Source organism: Cervus canadensis, chromosome 2, assembly GCF_019320065.1.
Source record: "Cervus canadensis isolate Bull #8, Minnesota chromosome 2, ASM1932006v1, whole genome shotgun sequence".
NCBI lineage: Eukaryota > Metazoa > Chordata > Mammalia > Artiodactyla > Cervidae > Cervus > Cervus canadensis.
Window position 1 is genome coordinate 53859570 of NC_057387.1, and position 22693 is coordinate 53882262.

A 22693-nucleotide genomic window follows, 5' to 3' on the forward strand; every position below is an offset into this window, starting at 1 on the left:
AGACACTTAACAGCTGAGCTCTTCAGAAGCTGAGATTTAAATGGGTGTGATGGTATAAGAGGGAAATGAAAGGAAATGACAGATTGAAACCTGAGAAAACAGAGTTATATAAGCCAAATGTTAGAGGATCATAGAACACTGTGATGAAAGACAGGTATAAGCTTCAAGTGTCCTTTTTTCCTCCACCCTTACAAAGGATGGTCAAGATCAAACTAAATTCTCCTAAAGACACACTACATCTGCTGTGTGTCCTACACTGTGAGGTGAAGAGCCCTGGAAGCTGGGTGAGATCTGGACTGCTACTGGGCTTCCTAAACTCAGTGTATAAATGAATCATCTGGGGCTCTTGTTAAAATGCAGATTCTGACTCAGCAGGTCTGGAGTGCGGCCCAAGATTCTGCACTTCTAGCAAGGTTCCAGAGCATGGCCAGGCCAGTAGGTGACACTGAGGAGCAAGCCTTCAGCACGTGTGGACCCAGGACCTAGCTCTTGGTTTCACCAACATGAAGCTCCTTCTGCAGTGCCTGCAAAGGAGGCCTGAGGTCTACAGAGGCTCTTTAGCAAGGATACACTCTCAGTTACTGCTTTCATGATACGGGGAATAAAAAAGTATACTGAACTAGAACAGTGGTTTAAAGGTTATCCCATACCTATACAATACACACACACACACACAAGCTACCACAACATATAAAACAGAACGGGGGGGTGGGAGCGTAATGCCCCCACCTACTCAGTCTTCTCCATCTGCCCACACAGTGATGCCTGAAGCACTCTGGGACCAAAGCATTCCAAGAAACACAGAAAGTAATAAAATAAGTAAAAGGGTTGTGCCTCCACTGGACTCGGGGAAGTTTGGTGAAGGCAGAACAGAACAAGGCATGAAGCATCCACTGCTGTCTCAAACTTTCCTGTTTGCAGAATCAGCATTTTAGAGGTAGAAGGGGCCTAGAGTATCCTGTACTCTTTATGTTACAGATACAGAAACTGAAGTCCAAGAACCACATACCTCAGATTTTGGTCCAATCATCCTTCTATACCACTGGCTAATTTCTTTAATCCATTATTGTCCAATTTAAACAAGGTGGGGGGGCGTGGGGGACCAAAAGGCTTGAAAGGATCAGACAGATATCTTTCACATCATAAAACTGATCAACGGACTTGGACACTGAGAATTTCAGGTTCTGTCCAATGCTCAGGAAATCCCTGAAATCCATACATTCAAACCTCCAAGATCTCAAAGCTCTGTTGATATATCTCTCTCAACTGTTTATTTCCCTCCTTACATTCATTATAATCTTAACCTCCAATCTACCCTGTGCATTATCTCTTGTATTGAATAACCATTTTTCGACAATGGCCGCTGACTTATTCTTGCCTTTTTATTGTCCTGGGTAACCTCAAGGGTTGCTGAACAATGCAGGTCAAAACTAAGAGACCCAGTCTAAATGTAGGACTTTGAATCTTACTATACTGAATACATTCTGAGGCATATTCAGGTATGTTAAATTCTCTACAGTCTATTTTTTTTTTTTTTTTTTGACCATGCTGCACAGGATGTGGGATCTTAGTTCCTAACCAGGGATCGAACTGGTGCCCCCTGCATTGGGAGCACAGACCATCTGGGAATTCCCTACATTCTATGATTGCTAGTCTCCAAACACACAGAATCTTTCTCTAATCTCCAACTAAGAGAATACTGAAAGTTACAAACTTAATATATATGTGTATGTATTTTTTTTCTTTCATCTAATCAACATTTAACTAAGGCAATCTGTTAAAATCTCATTAATAAAGCTGTGGCTGATTTGCAATAAATCAAAAGATGCTGAGCTGAGATTTACCTCCCCTTCACAGGGAAGCAAAAAGTGCGAAGTAAACAAATACTGTCAGTAAGGTTAAAGCGGTGCTTCACACTACTCTGGAGAAGAGTCTGAGCATTCAGAAGTGTCATTTACATAGGACTGAATTCTATACCACCCTAATCTCTTCAAAAGTAATCTCCCAGGACACAAAAACCTAATTAATGCCCTTTGAAGAACATACTTTTTAAAAGTTTTCCTTTCAAAGTATTAATTTAGCAACATTTAATTTTTATCGTCCGAGTTCTCTAGAATTTCCCTGCCGCTCCTCGGTCATATTCTCTATGCCCTTTCATTTTCTGTGTTCTCGTCTCTTCTCTACCACTTGCCTTTCAGTTTTTCTTCTAATTTTCCTCTACAGTGGAGCATTCTGCCCAAGACTGTGAGATAAAGCTCTGGGATAGAGAGGAGTAAGGAGAGAGGTAGATCAGGTGAGCAAGCTTCTACTCAGTTCATGTTATGGATTCTTACTGACTACGATACTTGGCACTAATGAAAGATAAAGAGAGGGGCACAAAGGAGCAAAACTAATAGTATCAAATGAAGCTGAGTCTGAAGACACTGAAAACTCTTGGGGAAAAGAAATACAGTCACCATAGCGACTTAAAGAGAATTTCCATACTCTGATTGCAAAAGGCTATCAAGAAAGATGTTTCAGAAATAGTAGTTAGATATAACACAGGAAAAAAAGATGTTTTATGGCTAGCCTGGAGCAGATTTTAAACTGTGATTTTTGTCAGATTTTATAACTCTTAAGCAGAGTTAGGCTAGCAAGTAATCAGAAGAGGCCTTTAGGGAAAACACAAGCAATGTAGTGAGTGGTGTTGTGATTTATATGCTAGTTGAACCAGAATTGAACCAATGCAATAGGAAAAGCTGAGAAAGCACCCTCTCACTAACACTATATCTAGATTTATATTCTTAATAAGAGGAATCTCAACATTATGATTAAATGTGATCACAAAAGAACTTGTTTTCACTATCTAAAAGTAGGAATGTCATCCTGAACATCCTGGTCAAATTCCAACTTTGTAATTACTACCTATTGAGTGAACATTACTATTAACTTGGGTAATTATATATACCAAACTCCCACTCATTCATATACTTAAAATAAACATTGACTGTATAGCCGTGGGTAGTTTTATGAGACTAAATTGGAGAGGAAGTTTTCTATGCAAAGAGAAAAAATGAGTAATAATTGGATACCATATAAGAAAGGTTCAGCAGCAAAAGAACATAATATACTATCTGCACTAAAGCTCAGAATTGTGTTGTTCAATCCTACTACTATCAATCAGAGGCACTCCTGCCAGTATTTACCACCATGGCATCAAGCTCAGCTAAGAATTACCTTCAGAACCTAAGCAGGTTCATTTGTTCATTCATTCATTCAACAAAAAATTTACGGAGTATCTACTATGTATCTACAATACATACAACATGATACGGAGCATCTACAATAGAATGGGAAAGACTAGAGATTTCTTCAAGAAAATTAGAGACACCAAGGGAACATTTCATGCAAAGATGGGCACAATAAAGGAGAGAAATGGTATGGACCTAACAGAAGCAGAAGATATTAAGAAGAGGTGGCAAGAATAAACAGAAGAACCACCCAGATAATCATGGTAGTATGATCACTCACCTAGAGCCAGACATCCTGGAATGCAAAGTTAAGTGGGCCTTAACTATGAACAAAGCTTGTGAAGGTGATGGAATTCCAGTTGAAGTATTTCAAATCCTAAAAAATGATGCTGTGAAAGTGCTGCACTCAATATGCCAGCAAATTTGGAAAACTCAGCAGTGGTCACAGGACTGGAAAAGGTCAGTTTTCATTCCAATCCCAAAGAATGCTCAAACTACCACACAATTGCATTACTCTCACATGCTAGTAAAGCAACGCTCAAAATTCTCCAAGCCAGGCTTCAACAGTACATGAACTGTGAACTTCCAGATGTTTAAGCTGGTTTTAGAAAATGCAGAGGAACCAGAGATCAAGTTGCCAACATCTGCCGGATCACTGGAAAAGCAAGAGAGTTCCAGAAAAATATCTATTTCTGCTTTATTGACTATGCCAAAGCCTTCGACTGTGTGGATCACAACAAACTGTGGGAAATTCTTAAAGAGATGGGAATATCAGACCACCTGACCTGCCTCTTGAGAAATCTGCATGCAGGTCAAGAAGCAACAGTTAGAACTGGACATGGAACAACAGACTGGTTCCAAATAGGTAAAGGAGTACATCAAGGCTGTATATTGTCACCCTGCTTATTTAACCTGTATGCAGAGTATATCACGAGAAACATTGGGCTGGATGAAGCACAAGCTGGAATCAAATTTGCTGGGAGAAATACCAATAACCTCAAATATGCAGATGACACCACCCTTATGGCAGAAAGCAAAGAAGAACTAAAGAGCTTCTTGATGAATGTGAAAGAGGAGAGTGAAAAAGTTGGGTTAAAATGAAACATTCAGAAAACTAAGATCATGGCATCTGGTCCCATCACTTCATGGCAAATAGATGGGGAAACAGTGGAAATAGTGACAGACTTTATTTTATTGGGCTCCAAAAACACTGCAGATGGTGACTGCAGCCATGAAATGAAAATACGCTTACTCCTTGAGAGAAAAGCTATGACCAACCTAGACAGCATATTAAAAAGCGGAGACATTACTTTGTCAACAAAGGTCCGTCTAGTCAAAGCTATGGTTTTTCCAGTAGTCATGTATGGATGTGAGAGTTGGACTAGAAAGAAAGCTGAGCGCCGAAGAATTGATGCTTTTGAACTGTGGTGTTGGAGAAGACTCTTGAGAGTCCCTTGGGCTGCAAGGAGATCCAACCAGTCTATCCTAGAGGAAATCAGTCCTGAATATTCATTGGAAGGACTGAGGCTGAAGCTGAAACTCCAGTACTTTGGCCACCTCTTGTGATAACTGACTCATTGGAAAAGACCCTGATGCTGGGAAAGATTGAAGGCAGGAGGAGAAGGGGACGACAGAGGATAAGATGGTTGGATGGCATCACCAACTCAACGGACATGAGTAAACTCTGGGAGCTGTTGATGGACAGGGAGGCCTGGCATGCTGCAGTCCACAGGGTCACAAAGGGTTGGACACAACTGAGTGACTGAACTGAACTATGTCTTAGGCCCAGGGATACAAAGTGAACAAGACAGACAAGGTCCCTGCCCTTAAGAAACTTAAATTATAATAGAGAAAATGACAGACAGTAAATAAATAAATCAGTAATAGGAAAGATAGTGAAAGAATAATGGTATCCAGTAACCTGGAAGAAGTATTTAATAAACAGGATGGTCAACTAAGGCTTTGCTATGAGGACGTCAATAAGCTGAAACCTTAATGGATAATATAAAGCCAACTGTGAGGCAGGGAGAAGTGCCTTCTAAGAGGAAATGTTAAGTACAGAGGACCTGAAGTGGTAAAGGCTTGGGGCATTCAACGAATCAAAAGTTCAGTGTGGCCAGCAAATAAAAGGTTGAAGCAATGGCCAATGGGCAAGGGTCTGATCAAGAAGGAGGACCTGCTGGCCCAGGTAAGGAATTTAGATTTTGCTGGGGAGGTAGGAATGCTAATTTAAAGATAAGTAACTCACCATCCTGGGAAGATTACAATACACATCTCGTATGATTCCATCACCCCACTGAGACTCTTGTTCTAGATCTTTGCTATTCAAACTGTGGGTCAAGGACCAGAAGTATCAGTTTTGGCATTAATAGGAAGCATCTGAGAAATTAAAGTATCAGGCTTTATCTCAGTCCTTCTGAATCAAAAACTGTACTTCAACTGGTGTTCAGTATACACATTCTAAGTCAAGAAGCATTCACCTAAAGTGTTGTTCTGAAAAATCAGTATTTGCAACTATTAATATAAAACCATATGCTTTAATGCAAATAGCTAGAAGTTGGTTTAACAGTAAATTTTGTAAAAAAAAAAAAAAACAAAAAACAATAATATACTGTCCTGTAAAAGAATACAAATTCTGGGTAATTCCAGAAAAGGGTTAAATATGATCAGACCAGATCAGATCAGAGATTTATTTATCTCAAATAAATATATGAGAGGAGAAAAGAATAAAGAAGAATCATAAAAGATGATGCCATTTAAACCTATTTGACATAGTTAAAGACAAGATGTTCCATAATATAAAGATACTTTTGTGTACTAGAGTCAACTTCATTTTCCAACTAGAGGAGCTGATTACCTGTCTCCTGCTGATTCCTGTCTATTAACAGAGTAAAGCCCATCTCAAAAACACAACCTACATGACTAAGTCCACCTCACACTTACCACTTAAGTCCTTTCATGCCTTATATTCTCAAATGATTACCTCCTAATCTCCTTGTTCTAACTGTTCCTCTTATTTTAGCCCAACTTCTTAATTCTGAAAAACTCTTAGTAAACTACAGAAAGTTGAAAGAACAGTAGCCAGTATTTGTATTCTTCACCAAGAGTCACTGTTAATATTTTGCCATGTCTGTGATATATCTCTTTCTTTCCTCCCCTCTCTCTATGCACACGCACACTTAATTTTTTTCTGAATCAAAGTAGCAGACATTTTTGCTCAAGGATCCAATCATGGGTCATGAATTACATTTGGTTTTCACGTCTCCTTAGTTTCTGCTAGCCCATCACTCTCCCCCCTCCCCCTTTGGTTGTCATGATATTGACACTAATAGTTCAGGACAGTTGTCCTAGATATATATGCTCTATATAACATTCAACAATATGGATTTGCTTGTTTTCTCAGGATGAGGTCCAAGCTAAACATTTTGGTTATACATTTTGGTGAGAACACAACTTGATGCTTTCTTTGAATAGTTCTCATAGTTCCTTCAACTATGTTTTATGTTTCCTAGTAAACTATAAATAAGCTCTTTTAAAAACATAGCCTTATTTTTAATTTCTTTGGTAATTCCCCAAGGAATGTAGCATAATCTCAGTATACATTACATGTGCAATAAAGGAAAACTTGAAAGTAGAGTTGAGAACAGTGTCTAAGAATACACATAACTGTTACATAGGGAATATTTTATATCAGACCAGAAATAGTCTGTCTTTACCTCTAAGATTTTTGAGAAGAATGATTAAGCAGATAAAAAGTTCAGCACAATCTCCCATACAAAAATGAACTAGGAAAGAGCTGGGGATATTAAAGGCAGATATTAAGCAGACTGGACTGCTGAGGTTGGAAGATGACAGAATGGAGGGCATGGATCATCTACTATATCCCTAAGTATTTTGACAAGTAAATTGGGCTTTAAATAGAAGATCAGGACAATAGCAGATTTTTAAAAAACCTCATTTTTTAAATCTCACTTGAGTTAGACACTGATTAGAAACTATTTCTCAGAGAAGAAAGAAGAGCAAAATAGGTCATTTATTAATTCTTATTTAAATAATAGGGCAGTTCAGAACAGTTCACAAGGACAATAAAAATATGGTATTAAAATCAAGTATTATACAAGATGATTTTCAGGAAATATTTTTGAAATTATTTTCAAGGCATCTAATATTATAATTCAAAAGTTTACACTTAGAGGAAGCTTATACTAGGCTGAAAGTAAAATTAAAATGCTATCTAATATGTCATGCAAAGGGAAAGGAAATAGCACCTATGACTTGTTTGAAGAACTGTTTCAATTCAGAAGAAAAGATCAGTTAAAAAAAAAATTAGATATGGTGTATAGAAAACATTTTGTATATTAAGCCAGCCCTACCTAATTAACTACAGATACTGAACTACCAGCTGACACTGTGAAGTATGTCGGCTGGTAATTAAGGCTATTCTTCCACTCTGTCCCCACAAATACATTTTAAGTGTTGTTCATTTTGTAACCCAGTTGCCTTTAAGATAGTGTCTATGCATCTCTTTTGTTGCATAAACACATACACACACATACACGACAAGCTATTGAAAGGAATACAGAAGTTTTATCTCATCTAAATGCAACTGGAAAAATGTACCAGTACATGACGCCTATAAATGTCTTATATGGTGAGCTTTGGCAGATTTATATTTCATGGGCTGGGGTTGGGGGGGAGGTCTAAGTCATTATCAGATATATTACAGCTACAAGACAACTTTCTAATGCTGGACACATAATAATTCTAAAAATTTGAACAAATTAACTTTATTTTTCTAAACAATATTACTGAAGAAATGTAAAGTTATTATGTGAGTGTTAAGAATTGTTCCTTGTAAACCAAGATATATTCTGAAAAGTAATCATGCAGATTTAAAATCTACTACACACTGTATAAAATCTGATAATTTAGGACACTTGCCCTTGAGATATACAAAATTACATAATGAATAGCTTTTATGACCCACTTAGCTAAATAAGCTCATGTTTCTTCTCATTTACAAAAGAGTTATTTGATTTGGCTGATGAGTGTAGATTCTTGGTTCTATAGAAGAGAGTAATTGAGGATACTGCAGAGAGCCAAGAATTATATGGGCACATGATATGCCATATACAATTAGCCTTTACAAATAGCTCTCTAGTAAGAAAGCGAACCTAACCGTGTGTGTCAATGTTATTCTCTTACTTCAATGAGAGGATTAAAGCTATGTTAAATAGTGGAATAACAGCAATTCTGTGACAATAAAACAAGGTCAGCCATTTTCAAACAGATAAATACATTTTAACTACATGACTATCACAAATACCTGTCTAGCTACCTCAATATGGTATTTGATCCTACATAGTATTTTCAAATATTATCTTTTCTTATCATGGGGCTCAACTCCTATTCCCTTTAATATTTGTGGAAAGAACTATACTTATAATTATAGTCAGAACTCCAGGTGTGAAGAAAATATCTGAAGCTACTGCTAAAGAGGGGAGTCAGTTCCAGTTTCTGAGATAACTTCCTCCACTTTTCTTAAAACCATTTCATAAATTATCTACCCATCTGTTTATCTAAAGATTCTTAACAACTTGAAAGATACTGCACCCCAATGTTCACTGCAGCACTTTTTATAAAAGGATACAAATTAACTTAATTATAAAACAGTTACAGATGTGGAAAACAAGTTTACTGGTCACCAGGAGGTAAGGAGAGAAGGGATAAATGGGAGATTAGGGCTGACAGAAGACATGCTGCCATATATCTAAAATGGGTAACTAATAAGGACCCACTGTAGAGCACAGAGATCTCTACTCAACACTCTGCAATGACCTACATGGGGTCAGACTCTAAAGTATACATGTAAATGTATAGCCGATTCATTTTGTTGAACAGCAGGAAATAACACAACATTGTAAATCAACTATACTCTGATAAAAATTTTTTAAAAAGATTCTCAATAACTTGAAAGGCAAGATTATATTAAAAACAAGACATAATCCCTGTTCCCCAGAAGTTTATAGCTAATACTTACATGAATAAAGATAAGATTAAATTCAGGAGTCTAGTCACAAAACTGAGCTATAGAGAATACAAGTATTCATCAAATAAAGATTTCTCAGTGATGAATTGAGACAATATAATGATTTTTATTACAGGGCACCTGCTAAAAATATTTCACAGTTTTAAAGGGCTAGCATACTGAAGAGCATCAACTATCTCTTCAAAAATTCAAGCTGTTAATTCATTTATTTCACAAGTATTTGAATACATATTGTAGGCAAAGAAATGTACCAAATACTGTGAAGAATGTAAAACTATAGAGAAGTTTGGTTGATCCATTCCTCCAAGAAACTTAGAATCCACTGGGCTCAGCATACATATCCCTTAAAATGCTTTACCTTCTTGAAATGCAAAACTTGAGTTAGTGTCCGAAAACATTATGAATCCAAGTGGTATTTACCTGATCTTGCAGTGACATCACTGGATTATTTTTGGTAGTGTTGATGTGAAGAACATGGTATTTATTCTTTGCACACAGGTCATAGGCAATATTGGTAAAAGAGGTGCTTGCAGTTTTGGGGACTCTGTTATAAATGATCACCATGTCGTCTTCCTCATCTAAAGCTACATCTTGCCGAGGGCCATCCATGGTATGTCGCTGCTCAATCTCTCGAACTTCATGTCGTGCAATAGCCCTTTCTGCAAAGAAAAATATGAACTTAGTTTTGAAAGACACTATAAAGAAAGTTGTAAAACACTGAAAATAATTTCCTATCCCTGGAACATAGTTCTCCTACTCAAGAACGGGGTTAAGAAATGTTTTAAGGACCAAAGCTTCAGAATTATCTTGGAGAGATAATATGCATGCATATGAAGAACAAAAGAAAAAAAGTCATTGAGTTTAGAATACAACAGATTAGAGTTCTTTCATGTAGTTCAAAATACACTTTCCATTCCAATAGAATTTTTATAGCCTGAATTAATTCTCAAACACACAAAGACAGGTTGCATGGAATACTAAACTTCACAGTAAAAATACACTTAGGAAATAAATCACTTATAATTTAGGCAGTGATTTAGAAATTTACTACTTAGGATGTAGTTGTGTGTGTGCTCAGTTGTGTCTGACTCTTTGCAGCCCCTTGGACTGCAGCCTGCCAGGCTCCTCTGTCCATGGGATTTTCCAGGCAAGAATACTGGAGTGGGTTGCCATTTCCTCCTCCAGGGGATCCTCCCCACCCAGGGACCCAACCTGCATCTCTTGTGTCTCTTGCCTTGGCAGGTGGATTCCTTACCACTGCACCACCTGGGAAGTACACAGGATGTAATAACCCCCTGCCTTATCAGAATGTACCAGGGCAGTGATTATAAACGCTTGTGTGATTTTAGGTAACAAGAGTAAAGATGATATCAGAAAACCTTTTTCATTTTGGTGTTTTAAACTACAGATAAGTCCTGGCTATGTTTATTAATTAAACTCCATGGTGCCTCTAATTCAAATGACTGTTCACCAAGCAGTTTGAAAAGCAAGTTACATTTTTTTCTTATGATTTATTTTTTAATTGAAAGATAACTGCTTTACAGAACTTTGTTGTTTTCTGTCAAACCTCAACATGAATCAGTCACAGGTATACATATTTCCCCTCCCTTTTGAACCCCCCTCCCATCTCCGTCCCCATCCCACCCCTCTAGATTGATACACAGCCTCTGTTTGAGTTACCTGAGCCATACTATTCTATTTAACATAAGCTTCAACTTCAAATATTCTTTAGAATTAAGAGGCAAGAATATGGGAAGAAATGGTGGGGGGGTGGAGAAGTAACAAGACTGCAAATTACTCTGCACAAAGACAACTGCTCACACACAGTAGGCACCCTCCTACCACCAGATCTCTGTGCCAGCTACCTTACCCTGCCTTGAACTCTCATTCATCTCCCTCTACCCCAATTCTGCCTAGTGAACTCCTCAAACGTCACACTGAATTTAATCATCACTTGCAAGGGAAGCATCATCTAATCTCCCTAACTAGGTCAAACCTCACACATACACATGTGATGTATGTATATATACCTCATAATGCACATCTCATTCGTACACATAATTGCAATTTTACATTTTATGTGTATTAGCATCTATCTACCATACCAGCAACAATTTAGTAAAGTGACATAAAAAAGCAATGTGGTATAATTACAGTAACAAGTTCAGGCTTTTGACTATGCATCTTAAATTTTGATTCAGAAGATATGGCCACTACATTATAGAGTATGCTCTGAGCTGAGGATTCACCTTCAGAAGACTTGAAGTTCCAAGCCTGCTGCTTACTGGTGGTGGTTTAGTCGCTAAGTCATGTCTGACTCTGCGACCCCATGGACTGGAGCCCACCAGGCTCCTCTGTTCATGGGATTTCCAGGCAAGAGTACTGGAGTGGGTGGCCATTTCCTCCTCCAGGGGATCTTCTTGACCCAAGGATCGACCCCACATTTCCTATGTCTCCTGAGTTGCAGGCAGATTCTTTACCCACTGAGCCATCAGGGAAGCCCTACTAGCAGCAGGCTTTCCAAAACAGGAAGAGAAGCACACATATGAATACATACTATGCATATATACGTATCTTTTTTCAGGGGGGAGAGTTGGTTGGGAATACCGAGAAAACGAGATGAGCTTAACGTAGAACATACTGTTGGACTGCCTGGGATACCCAGGGGATGTAGGTAATTGGGCACACAGCTCAAGTGTTGAGAATAAACATTCACGTAGAAGAAAGACATCTGGGAAACCGTAGGAATGATGAAACTACATAGATATTACAGAATATATAGCATGTAAGGAGAGTTTAATCTTAGAACAGAATCTTAGGAAATATAAACATCTAAGGGCCAAGAAAAAAAGACAATCCATAGAAAAAGACTAAGAAGAAACAGAAAAAGAAACCTGGACAGACTTTTAAGAACCACATACCACATGTTTGGAAAGCACAATATTTCTCAAAATTTAAAGTAGTTTACAAACGAATCTGTAATCGAGGTAATATATGATGCTCAAGAATCTACACGGGATTTGGAAGTTCTCTCACTAAATTCCACATGTATTTATGGAAAGCCTAAGAATATAATTATATTCAGTAATTTTAAAGGAATTTTATCTTCTAAGCAACCCCAAACTGTCACCACAATCCAAAACTATTATGGTACTGTTATGTCCTCGATCTCCCTTTTCCACTATGGGAAATAAAACAATACTGTTGACATTTAAGTGCTGACAGAAGTTTAAGAGCTTGTTTCCTACAGCAGCCCAGATATATATGAAATGGCTTTACTTTTAATGGCTACACCAACAACCAGTAATGCTGAATGCTTTCACTAGTTTTTCTGAACTCAGTATTTAGAAAAGAAACAGATTTTGTTATTCTTTAAAAGAAGTTATTATTTAGTTTATGGATTTAAAAAAAATTTTAAGGTGCTAAAACTCTATCTAGTGCATGAAACTAGCATGTTTTTAGAATTAATCATTATTCTTGGTTCATTATGTGTATTAAAGTATATGAACTGTATATTTGACATTTCCTAAATTAAAGACTAGAGATCTCTTCAGGAAAATTAGAGATACCAAGGAAACATTTCATGCATAGATGGGCACAATAAAGGACAGAAACAGTATGGACCTAACAGAAGCAGAAGATATTAAGAAGAGGTGGCAAGAATGCATAGAAGAATTATACAAAAAAGATCTTCATGACCCAGATAACCATGATGGTGTGATCATTCACCTAAAGCCAGATATCTTGAAATGTGAAGTCAAGTGGGCTTTAAGAAGCATCACTATGAACAAGGCTAGTAGAGGCGATGGAATTCCAGTTGAGCTATTTCAAATCCTAAAAAAAGATGCTATGAAAGTGCTACACTCAATATGCTAGCAAATTTGGAAAACTCAGCAGTGGCCACAGGACTGGAAAAGGTCAGTTTTCATTCCAATCCCAAAGAAAGGCAATGCCAAAGAATGTTCAAACCACCTACTGTACCACTGAACTCATCTCACACGCTAGGAAAGTAATGCTCAAAACTATCCAAGCAACAGTGGCTCATGATGATTTTTTGGGTCCTCTGAGGATATGATGAAAACAATAGATCTGGTCTCCAGAACGGCTGATGTGTACATGTCAGAGCTTCCTCCTAGAGCCCAACCATGGGCAGGCAGCTCCATGACCCCAAGTTAATTATTTCCAAAAGAAGAAAAAAGGCTCATGGACATCAAGGCCTGATAGTAAACTGCCTAAATGTATTAGTATATATATCGAAAACAAGAGGTTACTCACAAATTAGAATTGCAGGCAAAGAGAAATCATAGAGGAAATTGGCAGTGATGATTAGAAAAATGTCCACAGCGAAGGTGCCTTATCACAAAATTTGACCTGTCGGAACTCCCTGGTAATTATGCCTTTTGCAGAGCCAGACAGGAACTAAGAGCTTGGAGCTATCAAACACCTGAGTTAAAGTGGATCCTTAGCACACTCTAGGGATAAATCCTCAGTTGTGTAAATCCCCGAATACTGTTCTGGTATAATTTGTTCCCCATAAAATGTGCACACAATGAGAAGTAGGAAGCAACAAAAGTGGATCAAAAGAAAGCTATTAAAAGGTTAACTGATTTCTTTTCCACCACCACTTACTGTGAGTGAACTGTGTAGTCAGACAGTATCTGATCTTCATGGAAGTAGGATTTGGTAATTACTACGAATTAAACAAACTGGTTGTCCAATTGTATACATTGTTTTCTCATGAATGTGTTCAGCCTGAGTCAGCTTCCTTGATTCAGCCACCATGGGGACTGACAAATTCCAACATGGATGATTCAAGGCTGGACTCTCAACACCAGTAAGTGCTTTCTTGTGTGGTTTCTAGGCAGTGAGCAAGAGACGCACGTGTTCTCCTTAAAACTTACAAGTGGACTTCCCTGGTGGTCCAGGGGTTAGGATTCCACCTGCCAATGCAGGGGACGCGAGTTTGATCCCTGGTCCGGAAGATTCCACATGCTGCAGGGCAACTACTGAGCTCCCCTGCCACAACCACTGAAGCCCACACTCCCTAGAGTCCATGCTCCACAACAAGAGAAGTACCACAGTGAGAAGCCTGCAATCCACAACTAGAGAGTTGCTCCCACTTGTTTCAGCTAGAGAAAGCCTGTGTGCAGCAACAAAGACCCAGCACAGTCAAAATGAAATAAATTAATTACTTCAAAAAATTTTACATATATGTTTAACTGGATCATCCTATAAAAAGGAGTTGAGACCACCTTCTACTTCAAGGAAGATGCTGTAAACTTATGTTTTTGCTGTTCCTCTCATGAAGTACAACTAAAACCCTGGACATTATATATATGACAAGCATAAGACTCTAAAAGTTGGAGAGAAGGAAACAGACTAGTTACAGCCCTTAAGATTCAAGGAACAACGTGGTGAGTTCCTAAGTTTTCCTTAGCCTTACATACCCCAGTCTTGGAGCAGTAGAAGCTGGCAACCCAGGAGCAGGCATACATGAAAAGACGTCCAACAAAAGCCCTGCCAGGACACCAAGAAAGGGACAGCACGGTAAGACAAAAGCCTTTCGGACAATAATCACCCTGCTTTAGCTAAACTCCACAGAAAACCGGTGGCCCCACTTCCATGCTCACAGGCCAAGTAGCAAGCCCAGACTTCTACCCTCACAAGGCTGGAATCAGCTGCCCAGAATCTCCGGTGGAATGGTGTCACAGGAGACAAGGTAGGGAGCCAGGACTTTTATCCTAGGCAACAGGTAGCAAGGCACCTCTGCAGAGTCAGTGAAGACCAAGCAAGGAACCAGAAAGTCCACTTTCACACAGCAGTGATGAGAGGCCCCCTCACCCCCGCTTGGTGCTGTCAGAGACCTAGGGGAGAATCACTCAGAGTGACGAGGCCATGCCCATCCCTGCCCGAGAGAAACAGCGAGCTCACCCGGTGTTGATGGCGGCCTATTTGGGAACCTGAACTCCTGCCTCCACTTCGCAGTAACAAAGCAGCAACCCCTTCCCTTGCCAGAGCAGTACTGGAAAAAGTCAACTAAAACAAAAGGTATTTTTAAATAAGAGTCAGAGTACCCACAGATACAGAGAACAAACTAGTGGATACCAGTGATGAGAGGGAAAGGGGGAGGGGCAATACAGGTGTTGGGGGAGAAAAGGGCTATTGTGGATTATATGACATCATGTGTATGAAACTTTTGAAAAGTGCAAAACCCTATAGAAGTTAAAGAATATTTTATTCAACTGAAGAAAAAAAGATCCAAAGTCTCACAACATAAAAATATCCACGTTTCAATTAAATTGTACTCAGCATATTAAGAACCAACAGGATCTCAAACTCAATGAATAGAGACAAGAAATGACAATATAAAAAGGACAGCGATGTTAGAATTACCAAAGATTTAAAGCAGTCATGATAAAAATGCTTTCAAGAACAAGCTTGAACCAAATTAAAAAATAGAAGGCCTCAGAAAATAAGCTCAGTAATGAAATAAAATATATAAATAACTAAATGGAAATTTTAGAACTCAAAGAAAAAAACAAACAAACAAACAAACCCAAAATAAAAAGCTCAGTGAATGGGATCAACAGCAGAATAGAAAGGAAGAAAATATAGTGAACTGGAACATGGAACAAAAGAAATTATCCAATCAGAATAACAATGAGAGCATATAATAGGGAGAATAAAGCAACAGAGCCTTGGGGAACTGTGGGATATAACAACAGGATCTAAAATTGGTGTCACGTGTCTTGGAAGGAAAAGAGAAAGAAAGCAGGGCTGAAAGAGTTCTTAAAGAAGTATGGCTGAAAACTTGACATCCGACAGAAGATAAAGATTTAAGACGCTGAACAAACTCCAAATGGCATAAACCAAAAACATCCAAGACAAGACACATCATAATTAAGCTTCTGGAAACTAAAAATGAAGAAAAAAAGGCTTGAAATCAGCCCAATAAAATGAAGCATACTGTAGAAAAAAACTGGAATAACAGCAGATTTCTCATCAGAAGTCAAAGAGCCAGAAGGAGGTGGCACAATTTTTCAAGTGGTGAAATAAAATAATCCTATACCCAGAGAAAATCATCCTCAAGAATGAAGGGGTATAAGATATTCCTATATGAAAGAAACCTATAATAATTTATTGCCACTATGATTAAAGAAGTTCTCTAGACAGGAAAAAAAAAATAAAAGAAGAAATCTTAAAACACAAGGAAAAAAAAGGGAGCAAGAAAATAGAAAGAATAAACATATAGGTAAATACAATAAACTTTCCTTCTTATGTTTTCAAAAATATATTTGACATATAAAGCAAAAATTATAACACTGTGTGATATGATTTTAAATGTATGCAGAAGAAATATTTAGTACAATTATGTTGTAAGTGGCAGATAGTAAAAGTATGTAAATAAAGGTAGTTTCCATACTTCACTTGAATCGGTAAACTGATGACACCAGTAAATTGTGACAAGTGATATTTATATGATGTAATACATAAAGCAACCATGAAAAAAATGCTGTATAAAGACTCAGAAACACACTCCAAGTGTTTTAAATTCAAAAACACTATGGATAAATCAAACTGTAACTTTTAGTAAGTGTAAAAGTAATTTATAGGAATGAAGAGAAAAGAAAAGGGGTAAGAAGAAAAACAGAAAACAAAACTGAAAGAAAAATCAAGGAAACTTAAATACATAAGTGAATAAAAATGAAAATAAAGTAAGAGGAATTCCCAAGACAGCAAAGACCCTGAGCTTACTTCCCCTCATAAGCACATCAAAATAACAACTATTTACAGAATAAATATTGATGAAAAAGATTTGAACCTACCAGAAAAGATCTTCTACAACTAAAAGTATAAAGCAGGAACCATAATGGAGATGGATAGGAGAGGTGGAGTTGTAGTAGAGTCAAACCTCAACCCTTGGGTTGGGTGACCCACAAATGGTAGAATTATTACAACTGCAGAGGTTCTCCCCCAGGGAATAAGGGGTCTGTGCCCCACAATGGGCTCTGTACCCCAGAGTCGTGTACCAGAAAGATGAGCCCCCAGAGCATCTGGCTTTGAAGATCAGTGATGCTTATTTTCAGGAGACTCAGAAGACTGTGGGAAATAGAGACTCCATTCTGAAAGGGGAGACACAAAATCTTGTCTGTTGTTGGAACCAGGGAAGATGGCAGTAAGGAGCCTGGGTCAGACCCACCTGCTGATCGTGGAGAGTCTCCCAGAGAAGCAGGAGGAAACCAGAGCTCACACTGAGGCAGACACTGGTGGCAGCCATTTTGGGGAGCCTGTCCTACCATGTGAACACTGGTGTTGACAAGCGCCATTCTGGAATACTCCCTCTAGCGTATTAACGTCAGGACCCAGCTCCCTCCACCCCCCACCCACAAGTGCTGGCACTCCTCAGGCCAAGCAACTAACCAGGTGGGACATAGCTCCACCCACCAGCAGACAGGGCACCTTAACACCCCTGAGCCCACAGCAGTCCCGGAACATGACCCTAGCCACCACAGGGCCCAGGACACAGCTGCACATACCAGTGTGAAGGCACTAGAGCCAGATCTTCCAGAGCTTCACAGCCAGAGACACTGAGACCCAGCTTTGACCACCAGCAGGCAGGCAAAATCCCCAGAATCCTCTGAGACTCACACCAGCAAGCCTGCTTTAGCATTAGGACCAGCTTCATCTATCCTTCCTAAACTATTTCAAGAACTGCAGAGGAAGGAACATTTCCAAACTCATTCTATGAGGCCAGCAACACCCTGATACCAAAACCAGATAAAGATATCACAAGAAAAGAAAATTATAGGCCAGAATCATTGATGTACTTAGATGCAAAAATCCTCAACAAATATTGGCACAGCAAATACAAAATACATTAAAAGGATCATATTTCATGATCAAATGGACTTCATATCAGGTATGCAAGAACGGTTCAACAGCCACAAAAAAACTAATGTGATAAACATTAACAAACTGAAGAATAAAAACTATATGATCATCTCAATAGGTGCAGAAAAAGGTTTTGACAAAATTCAACACCCATTTATGATTAAAAAAAAAACAAAAACAAAAAAACAACTCTCCAGAAAGTGGGCATAGAGAATATACCTCAACATAATAAAGGCCATATATGATAAGCCCACAGCTAACCTCATACTCAACAGTGAAAAGCTGAAAGCATTTCCTCTAACATTAGGAACAATACAAGGATGCCCACTCTCCCCACTTTTACTCAACATAGTATTAGAAGGCCTAGCCATAGCCATAGCAATCAGACAAGAAAAATAAAAGGAATCTAAATTGGAAAGTAAAACTGTCACTGACTGCAGATGACATATTACTATACATCAAAAACCCTAAGGAAAACTACTTAAGAGTTCATCAATGAATCTGGTAAAGTTGCAGAATACAAAATTAATATATAGAAATCAGTTGCACTTCCATACCCTACCAACAAACTATCAGAAAGAAACTTAAAGAAACAATCCTATTTACAATTACATTGAAAAGAATAAAATACCTACGAATAAACATATATAAGGGGTAAAAGACCTGTGTCCCCATATACAAGGACTCTTCTAGACCTTTGTAAATACATGGCTTACATATTTATTATGCTTGTGCATTAATTATATATTGACTCTTAAGATTAATGAAAATATATTACAAAATAAAAATCAAATTTTCTTTCCAAATTTCATCCAATGAATTATGACTAAAAATGTATTGGTTAATGTTCTTAAGAGGATCTATTAGGTAAGAATATTAAAGTAGCTGATAAATATCCCAACAATCTGGTAACTACCAATATAATTATTTTCTTTTTATTGCTAAGGTTACTAAGTTAAAGGAATATGTATTATATTTATATTGGCTAGTTTTTTACAGTTATTACATAAATTTTAAAATGTGAAATTCTTATAACAATATTCCTTTATATTACCAATCTGAAAAATGCATTAAGCACCTATATGAAATATAATATTGTTAATAGCTAACAGTGCATTCTCACTATGTGCCTTAAATGTATCATTCTTTATACGCATACTCTGTGTTAAGTGTTTTATATGCATTATCTCAAGTTTTGATTCTTAAAACAACCCTAAGAGGCAATATTATTCTTCTCATCTAGATGAGGAAACAGATTCTCAAAGAAGTTAATTGATCATAAGCTGAATACTAATGTCAGGATATGGTCTCAGGTCAATCTGACTCTAGAGCCTGTGCTTCACATTATACTTGTCATCTGAGATTTAATCTGCTTCGATAACAGGAAGGAGTAAGGTTGCATAATTAAATACAGCAGGATATTATATAAAAGCACCACTTTTTTTTGCAAGTACCCATTTTTAAAATATAGATTATTATAGTTAAAAATCATGGGTGAGCTGACTTCATTCTGTACATATTTCAATCACTTGAAAAGAATATTCTGATAGGAAATGGGGATTCCAACTAATATTCCTTTCCCTTTTCTCATTTTACCAAGACATCTCAAACATCCCTCATACCTTTTCATACACTTCTCAAGTAATCTATTCATATTTTAAATTTACATCTTATACAAAATCAAATAAATGCCATAACAGAGAACAAACTAATTCAGAAACCAAGAAGTGGGGTAAAAAACTTACGGAGAAAGATACACTGGATAGGTTGAGCCTTGAAAAGATACTGGGTTTCAAAATATAGAGATGGATCATTTGGGAAGCCATAAAGGCCTGCAGAGTGATTAAGTTGACAAGTAACACACTAGTAAAATTTGATTATAAAATTATTTAACCAACAGTGTTCTGTGACAACCTAGAGGGGTGGGATGGGGTGGGAGGGAGGTTCAAGAGAAAGGGGACATATGTATACTGGCTGATTCATACTATTGTACTCAGTTCAGTCCAGTTGCTCAGTTGTGTCTAATTCTTTGTGACCCAGGAACTGCAGCATACCAGGCTTCCCTGTCTATCACCAACTCCCAGAGCTTGCTCAAATTCATGTCCATGGAGCCAGTGATGCCATCCAACTATCTCATCCTCTGTCATCCCCTTCTCCTCCTGCCTTCAATTTTTCCCAGCATCAGGTCTTCTCCAAGGAGTCAGTTCTTCACATCAGGTGGCCAAAGTATTGGAGTTTCAGCTTCAGCATCAGTCCTTCCAATGAATATTCAGGATTGCTTTCCTTTAGGATTGACTGATTTGATCTTCCTGCACTCAAAGGGACTCTCAAGTCTTCTCCAACACCACAGTTCAAAAGCATCAATTCTTCAGTGCTCAGCTTTCTTTATGGTCCAACTCTCACACACAAGACTACTGGAAAAACCATAGCTTTGACTAGAGAGACCTTTGTTGGCAAAGTAACACTGTTGTATGGCAGAAATCAACACAGCACTATAAAGCAATTATGTTCAATTAAAAGTAAATTAAAAATTATTTAACAACAGTAATGTAAAACAGCTTTAAAAAAAACTATGACAATTTTAGGCTATACTGATAAGCATATAATTATCAAAGTAACAACTGTTCCACTTATTGAGCCTTTATTATGGGCCAGAAGCAATGCTGCTATGTGTTTAAACATGTATTACTTCCATTTAATTCTTAAAGTAACCCTATACCTATTACTTATAAGGTAATAATATGGAAACGTAGTGTCAGATTAGTTAGAGTTTTGAGGAACAGAGTCAGAACCCAAAACTTCAATCTGATACCAAAGCCTAACCAAAATGTAGTCAGTACTGTCTTAAACCACAGGAAAGCACTGTTCCTAGGAAATCTATGTTTGTCACACATGTAATATTATGTATCATTTCAGGCATACACAAAGAATAGAGTACATTCAGGATGGAAAAGAGTTGGATAACCCATGCCATACACAAAATGGCTTTTAAAACACCCAGTACACTTAACTAGAGAGGAGAAGTTTCATAAATGTACTAAAGTTATCTTGAAATATTTGAAAAGTTATTATGAAAAGGAGGCATCCTTTCTATAGAATCACTCTAGAAGACAAAATAGACTATGTCTCAAGACGGAATTATCTTTTTAAATAACTAGTAGTGCAAAGAAAAGATAAGTGCAGTTTAGGGGGAGGTAAGCTGTCAATCTCCAGAGATACTCATCTAGAGGCTTCATGTGTCTTAGTCACTCACTCGGGTCCGACCCTTTGTGACCCCATGGACTGTAACGTACCAGGCTCCTCTGTCCAAGGGATTCTCCAGGCAAGAATACTGGAGTAGGTAGCCAAGCCCTTTTCCAGGGGATCTTCCCCACCTAAGAATCAAACCCAGGTCTCCAACAATGCAGGCAGATTCTTTATTGAACCACGAGGAAAAGCCCCAGAGGCGCTTCACGGGACCCACCAAAAGATGTAGATGGGATTTCTGCACTGATGCGAGCTGAAACCATAGGACATCTGGCGCTGGTTAGATACTAGGGATCTAACTAGGTAAATACCTGTGCTTAGTTGCTCAGTTGTGTCCGACTCTTTCCGACCCCATGGACTGTAGCCCACTGGCTCCTCTTTCTATGGGATTTTTCAGGCAAGAATACTGGAGCGGGTTGCCATTTCTTTCTCTGGTGAATTCAATCCATGTCTCCGGTGCCTCCCACATTACAGGCAAATTCTTTACCCGCTGAGCCCACTGGGGAAGCCTGCCTGCTAGCATACAGATTGTTTGAAGGATTCTCTCCACTGAGCCTCTAACAAGGTAGGAAAGAGCAAAAATACAGACAGAAGCAGGCTGGTGACAATTAACTAAGAAGAAGGAGTGGAATGCTGACACACTCTTTCCATAATTCTGTCTTGAATAAGACACTGAATAGTGTTGTTCAGTCATGTCCGACTCTTTGCAACTCTATGGACTGGAGCATGCCAGGCTTCCCTGTCCTTCACCATCTCCCAGAGTTTGCTCAAACTCATGTCTACCTTGAGAAAGACTAAGTATGTATCTCTTATGATTATGGCAAAAATTCAGATAATGAGCAGATTGATACTGCACTTTATGCTTTAAGTAATTAGAATATTGTGATAACTTATAACCTAGTTCTTCACACTAGATTCATTAACTAATTCCATTAATATTTACTAAGAATCTATTAATTTATAATTCATCTGGTCCTGGAGATATGCCTAATCCTGGAGAGTTTGGTGGCATGGCATTATAATAAAATTTTATAAGATGCAATAGAGGTCCCATAAATGGGATGCTTAGGAAAGGATTCACAAAGAAGATTGAGAAAGAAAGTATCTCCTGAGTAGAAAAAGAAAGCCATTCTAGGCAGAGAGAAAAACTTGAGCAAAACCCTTGGAGGTATAATACTGCATGATGCATTCAGATCCTAAAAGTGGTTCTTGATAAGTTCAGAATATGAAAGAATGGGTAGAGACAAAGTAAAACATTAGGCAGACAAGTGGGTAG

The 22693-nt window shown here is 38.0% G+C and overlaps 1 protein-coding gene across 5 annotated transcripts in view; it reads right to left on the reverse strand.

The window, feature by feature from the left end:
• The window catches only part of HS2ST1 (heparan sulfate 2-O-sulfotransferase 1), a 203882-nt gene that overhangs the window by 57773 nt on the left and 123416 nt on the right, over positions 1 to 22693 (reverse strand). For all 5 annotated transcript variants that reach the window (XM_043460758.1, XM_043460757.1, XM_043460759.1 and 2 more), the window contains one exon: positions 9700 to 9938. In XM_043460758.1, the coding sequence (XP_043316693.1) occupies positions 9700 to 9938 (239 nt within the window). The remainder of the gene's footprint in view (positions 1 to 9699; positions 9939 to 22693) is intronic.